This window comes from Raphanus sativus, chromosome 7 (assembly GCF_000801105.2).
Source record: "Raphanus sativus cultivar WK10039 chromosome 7, ASM80110v3, whole genome shotgun sequence".
NCBI lineage: Eukaryota > Viridiplantae > Streptophyta > Magnoliopsida > Brassicales > Brassicaceae > Raphanus > Raphanus sativus.
The window spans coordinates 7,690,187-7,707,608 of NC_079517.1; the positions used below are offsets into that span (position 1 = coordinate 7,690,187).

The 17,422-nt window shown below is 27.6% G+C and overlaps 1 protein-coding gene across 1 annotated transcript; it reads left to right on the forward strand.

Moving 5' to 3' along the window:
* Positions 1-15,086: 15,086 nt before the first annotated feature.
* On the forward strand, positions 15,087-17,077 carry LOC108816922 (myb-related protein 306). Its single transcript, XM_018589484.1, has 3 exons — positions 15,087-15,484; positions 15,581-15,710; positions 16,014-17,077. The coding sequence occupies exons 1-3, from the start codon at positions 15,352-15,354 to the stop codon at positions 16,747-16,749; spliced, it is 999 nt and encodes a 332-aa protein (XP_018444986.1). The 5' UTR covers positions 15,087-15,351; the 3' UTR covers positions 16,750-17,077.
* The last annotated feature ends 345 nt before the right edge of the window (positions 17,078-17,422 follow it).

Genomic DNA, 17,422 nt, shown 5'->3' on the forward strand with positions numbered 1-17,422 from the left:
AAAATAATAATTAAAAGGGTCAAATTGTTTCCTATGATTTTATATGACTAATAAAATAAAACATATTTATAAACATATGTAACTTTAATTCTATATTTGGATAAATGAAAATGTGGTCAACCATCATAGAATCAGATTTTTAAAACCAATAGGTTGAATATTAATTTCTATATCCAACTTCGGTTAAAGATAAAAAGCATATTTTCAAAAAAAGATTATCCAAGAGATGTTTTGAACCAAGAAATAGTATGGATCTAAGACATAAATCTTCATTCTTCTTTATCATGATATTTAGTCTAAGTTTATTTTACATGATTTGTTAATCTGAAATATATATGACTATAATGAACAGCTTTACAAATATATTTCTTAAAAAAAATATAACTTTACAAATACAACTTCTTCGATGCATTCCTTTTTGCAAAGCATAAATCCATAATGAATGGTTTTACTTTTACCTATAAAATATGTTCACCATATATAATTTTTTGCTCTAATCGAGAGCACAGAAACAACACTACCTACCAAATTACTAAATTTTGTTATAAACTTTATATCAATTAATGTGCAACAAAAGCCTTTTTGCATGCTAGAAAAACATTTTGTAATTAACGAAACCATTAATTTTGAGATAGAAGTTCCAAATATTTTACTATTGAATCAATGGCCTTTCATAAAACTACTTACTTAAATAAGATGAAAAGCATATGCATCAATAATTTATTTTGCATATGTCTTCATATTGTACTGCGTTTTGAATTTTTAAAGATACGATATTTCTATATATTTATCAAAAATCTGAGCAAATAACAAGTTGTTTTATTTATTTATTAATATTTTTAAAGTTTTTTTATGATAAAAATATTTTTAAAGTTACCGCCAAAAACTTAAAGTTATAGAAAATACCAAAAGCTTGGGCTTTCGCAAGAGTTCTCAGTAATACAATATCATGTCCTCACAAACCAAAAACCACTATAGTATTGTTTGGAAATAAAAACAAAAACTTTGGTACTTTATTTTGAACTCTTCTGAAATTTTTACCAAAAAGAAAACTCTTCTGAAATGTATCCACATTGAACCATAAATCCACATACCACATGTTCCGTGATGCATTTGATTTTACCATTTACTAATTCAATAGAGACGTGCCTTAGAATACACGAGGACAAACTTCGATTATGTTGACTAGTACTAGACAACTAGTACTAGTACTAGACAACTAGTATGCATCAATAGGAGATAAACCATTCTATTGTTTGTTAGTTCATAGAAAATTATACAGATTAGTCGAAACAAATATTTTATCTCCCATATGATTTGATTTCATATAATGTTTAGTAAGTGGCAATTTACGGGTATCAAATATTTTGTTAAGACATGTTATGAGTCTCGAATCAACATTTAGTTTTTGGACATGCTCATGCACTTTTTTGTTGAAAAACGTGCTCATGCATTTTGCACACCGTTTGTCAATAATCTGTATAAAATAATAATTTATATAGTTAAGAATCCAAAAATAAAATAGACTACTTTCGCGTAAAATTCATGATTTGGTGTTTGAGATTGATAAATTTAGCTGGTTTTATAAAATGCAATGTATCGAGGGCTCACTAGTTTCTCCATTACCACCTACAAACGTAATTTTGCGGTTATGAATGGTTATTGACATTTTATAACAATTTTAAAAAGTATAAATTACTTTAATCCGTTCTAAATTTCTTAAAATCAAAATGTGACTTTAACTACCGTTTGTGGTCGCGGATGGTTGTCATTGGATAAATAAATATTTTTTAAAAAAAAACTAAACTGTTAAATTAAAATATTATGAATAAAAATATCTGTATACATTTTATATTTTAGTTGAATTTCAGTAAAAGTATCATAATTATTTTTTTTATAAAAGAGTCAAACAAGAATATTCACTATAATTTTAAACACTAATATATATATATATATACATATAAATTTTATACATATATAAACGAAAAGTATTATTTTAAAATTTTTAATATACATCTTCAAAATAAATTTTATTAAAATTATAACTTTCATCTAATTTTTTTTAAAAAGTAATGTAATATAATTATTAATTTTATTATATTAATAGTTATTATATTTTATTATAGTAGTATGTTGTTATATTTTTATAATGTTATAATATGTTAGTATGATAATTTATTATTACACAACTACAATATTTTATAATTAATTAGTCATAAATATTTCGTACATACACCAATTTCCAGCAAATATACTAATCATACAAATCATTTAATAACGCTAAATACTACAGTAATCCACAATCACAAACTCCCGCAAATGCAATCGCATAGCTACGTTTTAACCAGTTATATCCTAAAATGGTTAATTTGATTTATTTTAGATCCTTACTAATGTTGATCACTTACGACTAATGTTGCGGTCGTGTTATCACCCACATTCAACTCCTATATTATGTCTATATATGCGAATTGTGAACGATACATTAAAATAATAGTTTATACTTATCTGATTAGCGACACAAAATCATGTTAATCACAATGCATTCATTGAGAATGTCTAATATGCTCTCCCGGAATTTATAGTCTTAAAGTACTTTTTAGCTAACTAGTTGAATGTCTAATATCTGATTACCCACAATGTTATTTTTAACTTATAATAGAATAACATATATATTCAACTGGAGAAGAAATCAACGTATCCTGTTTAAGAGAAAACCATTTCTGATGTATGTATATAATAAGATGTTGGTAGAAAATTTGAAAATAAGTTTATGAAATGTCTTATTATAATTGTAAATGTTGGTTGCTGATAAAAAATAGTTTAATCTTTTTTGAAAGAGTGGGTTTCTAAAACAACATAATTTAGAAGTCTAAACCTATATAAAAATATTTAAAATTGTGGGAGACAAAACCAATGTTTCATTGTGATTAACCATAATCCGGCTCTGATAATATCATGTTATGCAAGGATTCGTTATACATATTCTTCTACATGTATCTGTTAAGGGTATGTTTAGCAACCAATAAAATAGATAGGAATAAAATTTAGCGCCACAATTTTTTTCTCTTAAAACCATGAGGAAGAAGTAAAACATTTATATCTTCACTTAAACAATAAACAAAGTAAAATAATGTTACAAGATCAAAATTTTTCATTTTGTTTACTTTAGCAGGTGAACTGAGAGGAAAAAAATTCACTCAAGCATTTTACTGATTTACAGTAACTTTTTTTTTTGGGTAAAATGTTAAATTGATTATACCAAGATTTTCTGTTTTTGACGGAGATTACAATAGATAACTAGTAGCAGAGATACTGAAATAAACTAAACAACATAGCTAATAACTCAACCAGCTTAACATAAATCAAAGACTAGAAGCAGGTTAATAGAGATGGAGCCCAACGAAGCAAGCTTGAACCAAGGTAAATGATAAGGACCGTATGAACAAACCAGTTGCCACGAGAAGGAGAGAGATGGGTGCCCTCAAACCCTGGTGCAACACCTTCCTACAGCTTCCGGAACGACAACAGAACACAGACCACCCCAAGAATCACAAGCACAAGCAAAACAAACCAACCCGAGATCAACATACCCTGGCGGCACGAGGCAGAGATACCATCCGACGATGCCGTCGTTCGGTCTGAGACTTAGAGATTGCCGCCTCCAGACCTCGTAACCGGGACCGTTACACCCATTGAACCGAAAGCCCATATAGAGCTAGCGGACCGAACAGGAACCCCACCTCCAGAGCAGCTTCACCGAGAGAGAGAGCAGCATGAGTGCCCGACTGGAAACCTGTCTCAAACCAACACAAACTTCACCGCTTCGACGACCGCTAAGGCGAGCTGAGAAATAGCACAAAGGAGAGATGGACATCGACGGTGAACGCCACACCATCGAGAAAATTTGTAAGATCTTCAATTTTGAAAGTTATTACATGTTTTTTTTACTGAAGTTGTTTATGTTTTGTGTTAAAATTTTAAATGATCACCAATTTGCTATCTTTTTCTTATCTTCGCTAGAATAAAACATTGTTTAAGTTTCAAAAAAAAAAAAAAAAAAAACATTGTTCAGAGTGTGAATATATGATAGTTTAACTGGTTGAATTAGTTTAAGGCTTTCTAATTTTAGTAACTGGTTGAATTTAATGATTCTCTTATTCTTATACCATATATGGATATGCGTTGACCTTCATTCGCTTATTGCTTACGTTGGTACGCCCATATGTGTTTTTTAGGATCTTTCTACTTTAGCTTTTTCTTTAAAGAAAAGTTTTATTTATTTTTAAAAACACTAAATTTTACCAATTATTCTGTAGCTTTATTTTTGAAAGTTAAAGCCTACAAAAAATTTCTATTAATTTTTACCAATTATACTTTAGCTTTACTTTTAAAACTATAGCAAAAAAACTAAAACAAATATTTTTCTTATGTATTTTAGACAAAACATACATCTTTATTTTATAGGCTTTAGAAACTGTAAAATGAAAAAACTATATATAATATCAAATAAATTAGATAATATAGTAAAAATCTATAAATATTTTAATTTAATTCTGTGTGTTTTTAAATTATTGAAATATTTTAAATAATATAAATATTATTTACATATGACATCTTAAATAACAGTAAACTTTGATAATTTATAAAAACATTAATATAAATTATTTAGTTGATAAAAATAATCATTTTATATATACATCACATATGTTATTTTAAAATATCTACAACATATAACTTACATGTACAATAAATTTAACTACATTAAAAGTCTCTACATTAATAATTTTACAACTACAACTAAATTTTTACAGACACGGTCGAACCAATCATCACATTTTTCTCTACTAGACGCCACTAAAATTACTAAACTTCTATTCTATTAAAACATGAACATGATATTTTCATAAATATTATGTCCACTATTTATTTCATTTATTTAATGAATTATTTTATCAAATTAATTTAATATTAAATATAAATATGATTACAAAAGTATTAAGATAGAAAATATTTTTTTTCAAAACAAATTAAAACAAAAAAATATACTGCGGTCAAAATCTAGTTAATCAATAAAGAAGAACAATTTGTTGTTGAACCTTGATCGATATTACATGTCACTTTTATTTTCAACAACAATATGCATTATATTTTGCACAACAACATGCATTGTATCTTTCAAGAAAAAAACATATATATATTCGACTCCAAATCCAAATAATGATTCGAATACTATTTGCTACTATGCAAACTATTAGCCTACTATTGCCATATGTTCTAGTAGATTTATCATATATATTAATTAGCCAATAAGAGTATGAGACAGTGAACATAACAACGATCAATAACCCTAATATTTTCATATTTTAATTTTTGATCGACCTGAATGATTAAGATTGAAGATATAGGTAGCTATAAATCAGGATATTGATATTTAGATTTCAGATCCTAATTTAAGTTACTGATCGTCGAGAATGGAATACATATACTATTTCAGTTCAAATAAGTGATATTTTTTTTGATAAATCATATCGGTTGATCCAGTCGGTTCTAAATGAATGCATTTAGTGTTATAGAGTGAAATAGCCCGAAAGCGCATTATACTGCATTATTAAAGTTTAGAATACCTTCTGACTATGATTAAAGTTTAGAATATCTTCTGTTATAGTCCACCAAATTAATCACCTGAGCCGAACCTAAATCTAGACTAATCAAAATAGTGATAATTTAGTTCTAAAAAAAAATCCAACTCATAACTGATATATGCATACACCAAACCCAAAAAAATGACATTAGGCTATATCACTTGGTTCAAATAAGTGATCCATATCATCAACAAACTAAATTGTCATGTGGATATGAACCAGCCAACAAATGATGAGAGAAGCTAGCTAATAATGTAATAAATAATAGGAAAATGTAACTATAAATAACCAGCTTTGTTAATGAGGTTTGCTAGGCTAGCTAGCACATTGGCTTTGCTATAAGTTATAGTGGACCAATATAATTGGTTTATTTGCCGACTAAAGTTTTTTTTTGAGAAAACCGACTAAAGTGTTTAAAGGTTGTAACTTGTACGTGGGGTTTAACTGTTACTAACTTGTTTCCTTTATAAAAGAAAGTGATGCATTCAGCTAAAATAGCATTAAACGATTCAATAATGCTTTCAACAGAAAATTAATTAAATACATAAAATTCATGTCGTATCTGCTTCGTCTGTATGTTTTATGGCTAAACTTTCTATTGTATCTATTTTGTCGGAATGTATTATGGCTACTACTCTTACATTTTTTACATAGATTAAAAAAGTGACGAAAATATACATAACTCGTTATTGATTACACTTCTTTGACCAATAGTATTAAGATAAATAAAATCATTTGTAAAATCAATACAGCTTACAATTAATTTTCAGCTAAAAACAAATATAGTTTGCACTAAAATTGTAAAATAATATTTTTGTGTAATAAAAAACAAAAATAAAATAACACTTATTATGAAATAAAGAATGTATTAGAAATGAAATAACTGTGTATTATTAATTAATATATAAACTATACCTACCGACTTTAGCTTTTTTTTTGAACAAAACCTACCGACTTTAGCTATTCTTCTTTTTCAAAAGGTTGAGGAATTTATACCCGACAATTGATGGGAGAGTTATAATGTGATTAAATACAGTAGGGTAATTACAATTAAGGCAATAATCCATCGTTTTCAGTTCATTGATCTCACGTTTATTCTAGACCTTCCAAATGTGCCCATCTTTAACTCGACTCTAAATTACTATTCCGAATCTCTTCTAACAAGTTTCAACATGAAAAAAAAGTTTCAACATGATCACTCATGAGTCGGCTTTTCTAGTTGTAATATATGACCTGGTCTTAATTTATTACGCTTATGTTTGTCACAAAAGCAAACCCATTAATAACAAAACTTATGACTACTAATCAGAATATTAATGACTGCCGTGTTCCATATTTTTTTTTAAGATGGATCGGATACTGATTGATGTTTCACCTCTTCTATGTTATGTAAGACAAAATCTAGCTATCATTCGTACACATATAATAGTTTTTTCGTGGCTATGAATTGTTGATTTTTTATAATGATGTTAACACTAGCTGGTAGTGTGAATATGATTAGTTCTAAGTTGTGTGGCTGTATGATTGAGACTTCAACTACCGAAATTGCAAAAAATCATCTAAATGAACCAACGCACATTTATTTCGTTACAAATCAAATGATGTGTGTCTGTTCTTTTTGATTCAAAATGTGTGTTTGAAAATGAATCGTTGTCGCCAAAAAACGAGTTTACTTTGTGACGTATACGATATGGAAAGTATATCCTGAACCATGCATATAAAAGAACAAGAGAAAACAAAACAAATCTGAAAACGGATATTCAATAGAGAACTGAAACGTCTAGAACTGGAGCACGAAGAAAATAAACACCTCTTATTTGGGAAAAAAAAAATTTTAGTTTGCATAATAAATGGAAAATAGTTTTTTCGTATTCTTTTTGGAGAATCCTGAGAATTTGTATTTTTCTAGAAGTTATTAAACAAGTTGTGTATTTTATAATAAATTTTCTTTAGAAATTCAAATTCAAATAAAGAAAGAAGATTATTTATAACATGTCCTTAACGTTTATATATATATATATATATATATATATATATATATATATATATATATATATATATATATATTTATAATGTCAAAATTTACATTTGACTAATATTTTACGCAATGTTTATAGTAATTTGTACATGTTGAGTTTGGGTCAGAGAGAAGATTAGGATATATATCCTAACTCTTCATAATTAAAAAAAAAATAGATTTGGGTAGCTCATGAAAAAAAAAGTTTGGACATTATATATCCCCTATATATTAATTTTATAGCATTACAATATGTTTTCGTAACCACTTGTTATCACTAGAATGATCTTTAGAAAAATAAGTTGGTCCATATAAATATATATTATATTTTTTTATTAAAATAAAAATCAAATTGATTAGTAGTGTACAAAAAATATTTCTCAATTCTTTCCTTAAATAAAAGTTACGAAATTAAGTAATATGATTAACATATATATGACAATTAATAATTATGAATCATCATATTTGATAACAATTTTTGGCCCCTCTCTCTTTGGTTTAATTTTATATTACTAAAAGAAATTAAGCAATCACATTAAACATATAATAAAAATTAGATTTTTTCTTATATTTTATATTTTGAATTTTTCAAACGACTATAAATTATTAAAAATGGTAAAAGTCTCACATTGAAAATTTTGTGATCAATGGTTTATTTATTTTATTGGTCAAGCGAGACAAATGATTATAAACCGTATGAATATGAAGTCTCATTAATAGATAGTTATATATATATATATATATATGTATATATATATATATCATTTAAATTAAATTATCTACTATATAAAAATATAAGTATGTTAATTTCAAAATATGCATTGAAAAATTATTGATATCTTAATATTTTAATTTTAAAATTTGTATTGAAAATCTCACACTAGAAATTTTGTGATTAACGATTTAAATTTTTGTTACAGCAAATATACAAATATTAATAAAATTATATGAGTAGGAAGTGTCAATAATAAATACTTGTATTAAAATATACTATATAAATATATGTCAATATCACTAATTTTTAGTAAATAAAATGATTGTTTTGATTTCTTTACCAAAAACATGATTATAAATAAACAAAAATATTAGTTTTGATATATGTACTTACTCTAATGTATATACTTTTATGTATAGAAATTATTTTTTAAATATGTGATTTCTACTATGTTAATTGATTCTGAAAATCCTAGAAACACTTCTTCAAATCGAAGTGATTTTTTAATATGGGAAGCAATATATATATTATTTCATTCAGATTAAATAATTTAGTTTTGATTTTTATTCCTAAAATCTTTTAATGAAATATCATAACAATATTCCAATTACCTCCTATTGAGTTTGTGAGATTTGATCATTCGTCTAATATTTGTTTCTCTCTATACCCTATCTGGTTATTATAATTGTAAGAATGAGATATTTGAACTATTTATTATAAGTTTTATGGTTTATCATTTAATAAATCAAACAGTTCTTAGTTTATATAATAGTTTATATATAATAGAATTGTAAAGTATTATATATACTTTTATAGGTATACTTTTAAGTAATTAAACCTTAAAAGCATGATTAATAAAATAAGTAATTTGTTTTGTTGTTCTAGAATTAGTTGATTTTTAGCCTGAACTGGTGAATATATTACTAGAAAAATATTTATATTTCGAGTCTGTACTTATATTCTATAACAGCTTGATATATTAGATTTAAACACTAATCCGTGAATACAGTTTGCCGGCGATTTTCTTTAAAAATTTTGATTCTTAGATATGTATCTGGAGTAGAAATATTTTTTCACAGATGTCTATCTTTTTAAATTGACACTTATGTAATTACCTAATTCACAAAATAAGTTAAAAAGACTCATATCAGTGAAACAGAAACAAGAACGAAAAAACAATTTTATAGAAGTAGAAAATGAAATCATTTATAGAGAGTTATTAGCAAACAAATCGAGAGCGGGAAACCTAATCTCCTTTCGTCATTTTACAATTGATGTTGCCTATCTGGTTTTGGTGATTTGTGTGAGCCGCAAAACTTAATTTTTTTGTGCATATGAATCTTTAAAATAATTAAAATGAGTTGTAATACATTAAATCTTCAACAATAGTACATTTAAGAGATCAATATTTGTATTCACCATTTTACAACTGATAAAAATTATAGTATTACAAAAAATTTAACCATTTTATGAATAAACATTAATATAAAAAACTACCTTTGCGCGTACGCACAGATTATCATCTAGTATATTAGTATTTTTGCAGACCTTAAGGAACCAAACCATGATTCAGCAACTTCTAACGTGATGATTGACGTCGTAAATATATATCATGAATACCTTAAGGAAAATATATACATAGCATAAATACTCAGCTTTTCGATAGATTCTAGGACTAGTTAGGGATTTCAATCCCAGTTTCCCCCCTTACCAAAATATATACTGTCTTAAATGAAGATTACTATAGCTGAAAGAAACTAAAACAGAACAGTAACTAAACCATAAATTGTCGTACCACTGAGTTTGATATTGCCTAGACATTAATGGATGTAGTTCTATAAAATGTCAAGTCGGAAAGTAAACGTTGGTGAGACGTTTTTTCTTTCTTTTAAACAAATAGTAGTAAATGTGGACGTTAACGAAACCTTTCTGTAGACAAGAACCGACACAATTAATTTAGATTAGATTAACGAACGTCGTCTTGGTCCAGTGATCTAATTCGAGCTGGAAGAAAAAAGCAGGCAACCAATTGAGGTTGGCCTAGTGGTATCCGATCTTTGGGGAGGTTCGGATTAGAAACAACCCACGACATTAAACATATGTGGTCACATGGATCTATAATCATGTTTTACACCTTATTTTATTGCTCAAAGAAATGGTCTATTTAAAACTTGTAATTTATATTGGAAATTAATATGAATTCTTTCATAAATTTGGGATACTTCTAGATTAATAAGAAACAGGCGGATCAAGAAGTAAGTGGTTGATCTTAAAAAACGCAGTATATCAGTTAATGCGCGATATTATCATAACTATCAAAAATATAAAAATATATCTCTATAATTTCAAATATAAAGTTTTTTACTTTCCAAAAAAAAATTCGTGAAACTTTAAATATAGAATGTCAATATTCAAAATTTCAAATTTGAAGTTTCATATTTTTTCATTGCATTATTGTCCTTATATTTACGTATTATATTTATGATTCTTGAATATTTTGTCCTTTAGTCTTTTTAATCCTTCAAAATTTTATAACTTATAATTTTTTTAAATTTCTTTTATAATTTAGTTTTTACAAATAAAATTAAATAAAAACTTTATTTTTCTTCAAAACTAGATTTAGATAACAACAATATTAGAAAGAAAACTTAACAAATGCGCTAATTGATCATATGTAGAAGTATTACGAAAATAGTTTTATAGAATAATGTAATAGTTTATTTGTAATTTAATATTTAACTATGTATTTCTTTGTAAAATTATATATTTTACTGTATTATTTTGTTAATTGATATTTCTGTGATATTTTTATATATGTGCTATTCATTTATAAAGTTTTATAAATTTAAATTAAATATAAAAATCATAATATAAAATATAAATTCATTTGAAATTTTACTTTTGGAGAAAACTAAATTAAAACTTCAAATATGAAATTTTGCAACTTCAAAATAGAATGTCTTTTTGAAGATGTTTTTACACTGTATTAACTGGATGCTCTTATAAGAAAATGCAGTACGTACCATTACCAATTAAATGCAAAGCTATAAAGAAGAGCTATGATCCTGTGGCTATGATAATATATATATTACAAACAAAAAACAAGTGAAGATTTGTTGTATTTATATTCAAAGAAGAAAGGGAAAATGATCACGTGGAGGTAGGCTTATAAATGAAATGTTGAAGAGTTTCTAGTGAGTTATAAGCAGCAATGGCGGAGCTAGCAGAACATTTTAGGAGGGTCAATTATATAATAAACGTATAGCATGTGGGTCAATAAACTAACTTTGTAGCACTTTCACAGTTATTAGCTTCAAAAATGTAATTGACTTTGAGTGGATCCCTCCTTTAAAATAAAGGGATGGTTAGAAATAATCTTAGTACATTTTTTTATCAAATGGTGTTAGTATATTTTAAACCTAAAAATGTAATGCTAATATATATCTAGATTAAGATTTTTTGGTGAACAAAAATGTAATGGTAATATATATTTGATGAAAGAGAAAAAAAGATTAAGATTTTTAACCGTACACAGTACGGACCTGAACACTAGCTATATAATAAAAGTATAGCATTGGATCAATAAACTAACTTTGTAGCTTTCACAGTTATTATCTGTAAAATGTAACTAAAAATCAGTCAAAAAAAATGTAACTAAATTTTTCATTTTATAAAATTCCACATGTATGGGTCATATGAACCTCCTCGCAAGAACCTACCTATCTTCCTGATATGCGAAACTAAATCACATTATTCTGTTCACCTAACGCGGATATGGGTCCATATTTTAGGATCCATTTAAATGTCTGGAAAAGGAGTCCATCCGCGGATTTGCGATTCCCCTGGATTCAACCAGGCTAAAAAAAAATTCTCAAAAAAAAAAGGAACCTACCTCTGCCACTGTTTATAAGGTTTCAAAGGTTTTGAGTTCCCAAAGTTTTATGGGTTTTCAATTTAAAAATCAGTTTGTTGTAAATTAACTGATCAAATTTTCTATATATTATTTATGTCCTATCAAAGTTTCGGAAGTGGAGCTTATACTTTCACGAATTGGTTAAAGAAACACGTGAAACGGTGAAAAGAGTACCGTTTTAATTTGGTTGTAACATAATATTGAGGATGATTCCCATCTTTTCTGATCTTTGTATGTTCATATAAATTGATCCGGTCCAGCTTCTTATGAGTCAAGAGTTTTAGAGAGAAACGATTGACTTGTAATCTTTAAGCTAGGTACCTGGATTTGGAAGTTGGAACCCAACTTGTTAATTACTTTTGACAAAAAGAAAAACTTGTTAATTATTGCGCATTTTTTCTTCTTGTTTCGACTGTTTTTGGTCAGTATAAAAGTCGTCTGGCGAACTGAGTGATCTGTATGAAGTTCTCTAGTTTTTTTTTTTTTTTTTTTTGTTTTAAAGTTCTCCAGTTTGGACACCACTGGCTATTAATTTCACGAGGAAAAGATAGAGAAGAGATAGGCTAATTCTCAACACTAATTAAACATATCTTAATCTCACCTATATACTCGTAACTGCGGGGCCAACCCTTTGACGTAATTGAAGAGAGAGATAGAGATAAATAGAAGAGGATGGGATGACTTTTTAAAGAAGCAAAGGAAAATGAGTAAATGCTCTTCCCTGTCTCTATTGACTCTTTTCCCTTAATCAAAGACTTCGTTTTGGATCAGCAGACACGTAGAGGATTTATTTGTTTTCAATATTATTACTTTATTTTTAGGGGTTACGTTTAAAACAAAAGTTACTAGGTGTGGGTAACAAAAGTCAATAGGTGTGGGTTCGCACTTAGTGAGAACTAATAAATAATCTTGTTTTACTATTAGCTTTTATATTTATGCTAATTTATTTAGTTAAATATAATTATGACGTTTATTTTTGTTTTTAACCAAATCTCAATTGCTTATTACGTAGACTTAATTTTTCTTAGTATTTATATATGATTCGTCTATCTCGAAATTGAAATATCTTCTTGATTAAATCCAAAATTTAACAAAAAAAATTCTAAATTTTAAAAGTAGTGATTTTTTTAGATTTAACATTTTTGGCTAGAGTACAGTTTTTTAATTTTTTTGTTTATATAATATTATGAATAAGAAATACATGATAGATCTTTTGCAAAAATATGAGATTTACTTTTGGTGGTTCAAGTACAAACACACTCATCTCATGCTCTAAGAAATACAAAGAAAATAATCTTTAATTTAGTGTTACATATTCTTAACCACGTAAAACTATGCAGATAATTCAGATAAAATTCAGTAAAACATATTATCGGTGATTTTTAGGACAGATTTAACGAAATCTGATACTTGTTTTCATATCCAGAGTACAAGGTGCGTATTAATAAATATTAAGATTTTAAACTACCATCATGTCAATAAAATAAAATAATATAAAATTAAATTAACCACCGAATAAAACATGTATTGTGTCACAAATCATTGTTAATTTCAATTTAGTTGGAGATTTATTTTTGAAAAGAGATATTTTAAAACTCCAATATTCACAACTTCACAGATAATATCTAAATACACACACCAATAATGTCTAGAGTCTAGACACACAGAACATTAGAATGAATAACTGGTGAACAACAATAACATAAATAGGAAACATCAATAAAAATGTAATATGATACAAAAAAACTCACAGACTGAATTTTATTTTCGTAATAATTTTTTAATATTTTTAAAAATTCCTTAAAAATAATTATTTACCAAATTTATCGGAAAGTCATCACAAAGAGTGATTATGGTCGTTTTCTAGAAACTGATCTTAGGTGACTCTTCAATAGAAGATGAGTCTTAGTCGTCTAAAATTAAATTAGAAAATATGTGACAAACACTTAATCATATAATTAATGTGAATCAATAACGAAAATATTATATTAACAACTACATTAACCAAAAAAAATTGAAATGATTTATGAATTTTTTCATGTAGTCCAAATTAAGTTTTGACACCTTAACTTTAATTTTGTAGCAATTTTAGTCGGATCAAAAGCAGACTTAAAAATGATTTTGAAACATAAAAGTAAGAATTGGTCTTAATTCATCAAAGTTACAAAACTAAGCCAAATAATTATATATCTAATTACAAAGTTTGAAATAGTTATATTATTTAAATTAATAAACTAATGATTCAGCTAAAACTAATAATAAATTAATGAATTATCTAAACTCTAATAAAAACATGACAAATAAACAAAATTACTTAAAATCATGAAAAATTGATAAATCAGCAAATTTATTTCTCAAATAATAGTACAGACAGATAGTAGTATAAGTTTTTTTCATATGTTTAGATGATAAAGACAAAAATATATTAAAATTATACTCCCTCTGTTTCTATAAGATCCATGTTTTAGATTTTTCACACTTATTAAGAAAAACATAAAATTTTAGTTACCAATGCATTGTTTTTATTAATTAACAATTCCCCAAAATTTTGAACCAATAAGATTTTAATAAATACAATTATATTTTTGGAAATATACAATTTTTCATTAATTAATGTCTTGAAAATGTAGAAAATGTATCTTTTTGAAACAATTTTTTTTTCTAAAACATGAATCTTTTAAAAACAGAGAGAGTATAATAAAATAAATAATAAAACTGTAATTCATGCGCTAGCGCTCAATTCGGTTTAAATATGTGTATGGTGTGTCTTTATTTCAATGCACTTAGATCCAAAGAACGACACATATGACCTAGACGCTTGTCTTTTTCGCTAACATCCAAACTCTTTAGTGAAACCTCCCCTGTAATAAAAAAACAACAAAGATGATCAAAACGAAGACTCTTACAAGTCCAAGGTGACATTCGAAGAAGACCCTCTTTGCAAAAATCCAATCTTGGAGTCTTACTGGTTACTATATAGCTTAGACACACACCCCACTATACCTGCGTTTATAAAATAGAGAAGGAAAGAACGAAGAGACAGTGGAGACTATCAAGAGATATGGGTAGACCACCTTGTTGCGAGAAGATAGAGGTAAAGAAAGGACCATGGACTCCCGAAGAAGACATAATCTTGGTCTCCTATATCCAACAACATGGCCCTGGAAACTGGAGATCTGTTCCTAAAAACACCGGTCTTTTTCTTCATTTCTTTTTCTTAATTATGTTATATTAAACCATCCTTATTAGCTTACACATCAACTAAAAACATACATGTATATATGTTTCAGGTTTGCTAAGGTGTAGCAAGAGTTGTAGACTTAGATGGACTAATTACCTTCGTCCAGGGATCAAACGAGGAAATTTCACTCAGCACGAAGAGAAAACGATCATCCACCTCCAAGCTCTTTTGGGTAACAGGTAACTGACAATTATTCCTTTAAATGTTCTCCATTTTTTAAATAAAATTGTGACAAGTTTGATAGATGTTAAAAAAGTCTTATATGTATAAGATGAATCACATGTTAATGTATAATTAACTTATAGTATGAGTTAATCCACTCACTTTTAACTGGCCTGATCTAAGTTTAAGAAACTTAATATTATCGAATTTATTTTCATTTTTAATATGTCTATTTGTTAATCTCCTAAAATCCATATTTATCGATTAATGTTTCGTTTCAAACTTTATTGGCTTCACTGGATATCGTCTTTAAAAATTAGATGGGCAGCCATTGCATCATATCTACCTCAGAGGACCGACAACGATATCAAGAACTATTGGAACACTCATCTGAAAAAGAAACTCCAGCTGCAGTGTCAAAATGGTATCACCAACGAAGACAACACCGATATGACAGAAATGTCGTCTTGTAATAACAACAACAATATATGTTCCAGCAACAAAAGGATCGCCGACAAAGGACAATGGGAGAAAAAGCTTCAAACAGACATCAACATGGCCAAACAAGCCTTGTTCCAAGCTTTGTCACTTGACCAACCAACTTCATCGATATCTCCTGATCTCGGCTCGCCAAAGCCTCATCATTCTGCCACCGCTACTTATGCCTCAAGCACAGATAACATCTCTAAGTTACTACAGAACTGGGCAAGCTCATCTTCTTCAGTGCCTAACACTTCAACAATATTCTCCAACGACCGGAGCTCAAGCACCGGTGAAGGAGGCGTTCTGGATCATCAATCTTTGTTCTCAACGAACTCAGAATCTGGATCAGTTGATGAGAAATTAATTTTGATGACGGAGACAAGTATTTTTAAAGGTGAGAGCAAACCAAAAGTTGACACGGAAGCAAGTACTGATGATCATGACTCGTTGTCTTCAATCGAGAAATGGTTATTTGATGATCAAGGCTTGGTCCAGTGTGATGACGATCAAGATCTTATGGATGCGTCTTTAGAGGGTAAAAAGACTGATAACAACGGTCAAGATTTGTTCTAAGAAAAAGAAAATGGAGTAACACCATAAGTCTACCAAGTGTAGGTAGTCTAGTGGTGGTCCTGTCATCCATAATGAGGTTGCCTTCTGCACCCTAGTTCGAACCTTGATCGGAGGAGATGTATTTATCATAAACTGGTCATGGCCGAGAAAAGCTATACGGGTCAAAAAGATTCCAAAATTTCTGTAAGAGGAAAAACAAACTATATAGGTTTACTTTTTCATTCATTATGAACTTGTCAAGTCGATCGATGGAAACAAAACTGTCAAATTGTGTAATTTACTATGTGGAGTTAAAAATAGTGCAATAAACTGAGATTTCATGTTTTAACAGTTTTTTTTTAGTTATGAAATTAATAAGGGATTTCCTTGTTATTGTTAAACAAAGCAATATTTCACAAGATTGAAATATGCGATCTAGCCATTTTTATTGTTTTCATTTGTTGAACTTTAGCCATTTTTATTGTTGATACATAGTTGAATAGTTCTAATTATATTGTCAAGTTTAAGTGTTTAACCCATGATTACTTTTTTACATGAACCGTTGAAGAAACTTTGTACCATTAACAAATATATTTGATACATATGTTATCATACTCCATTCGGTTTCTAGTATTATATGTTTTTCTGGAAAATAATGGGTTGGGGACAAGGTTTAAATAAATGAACAAGTGTG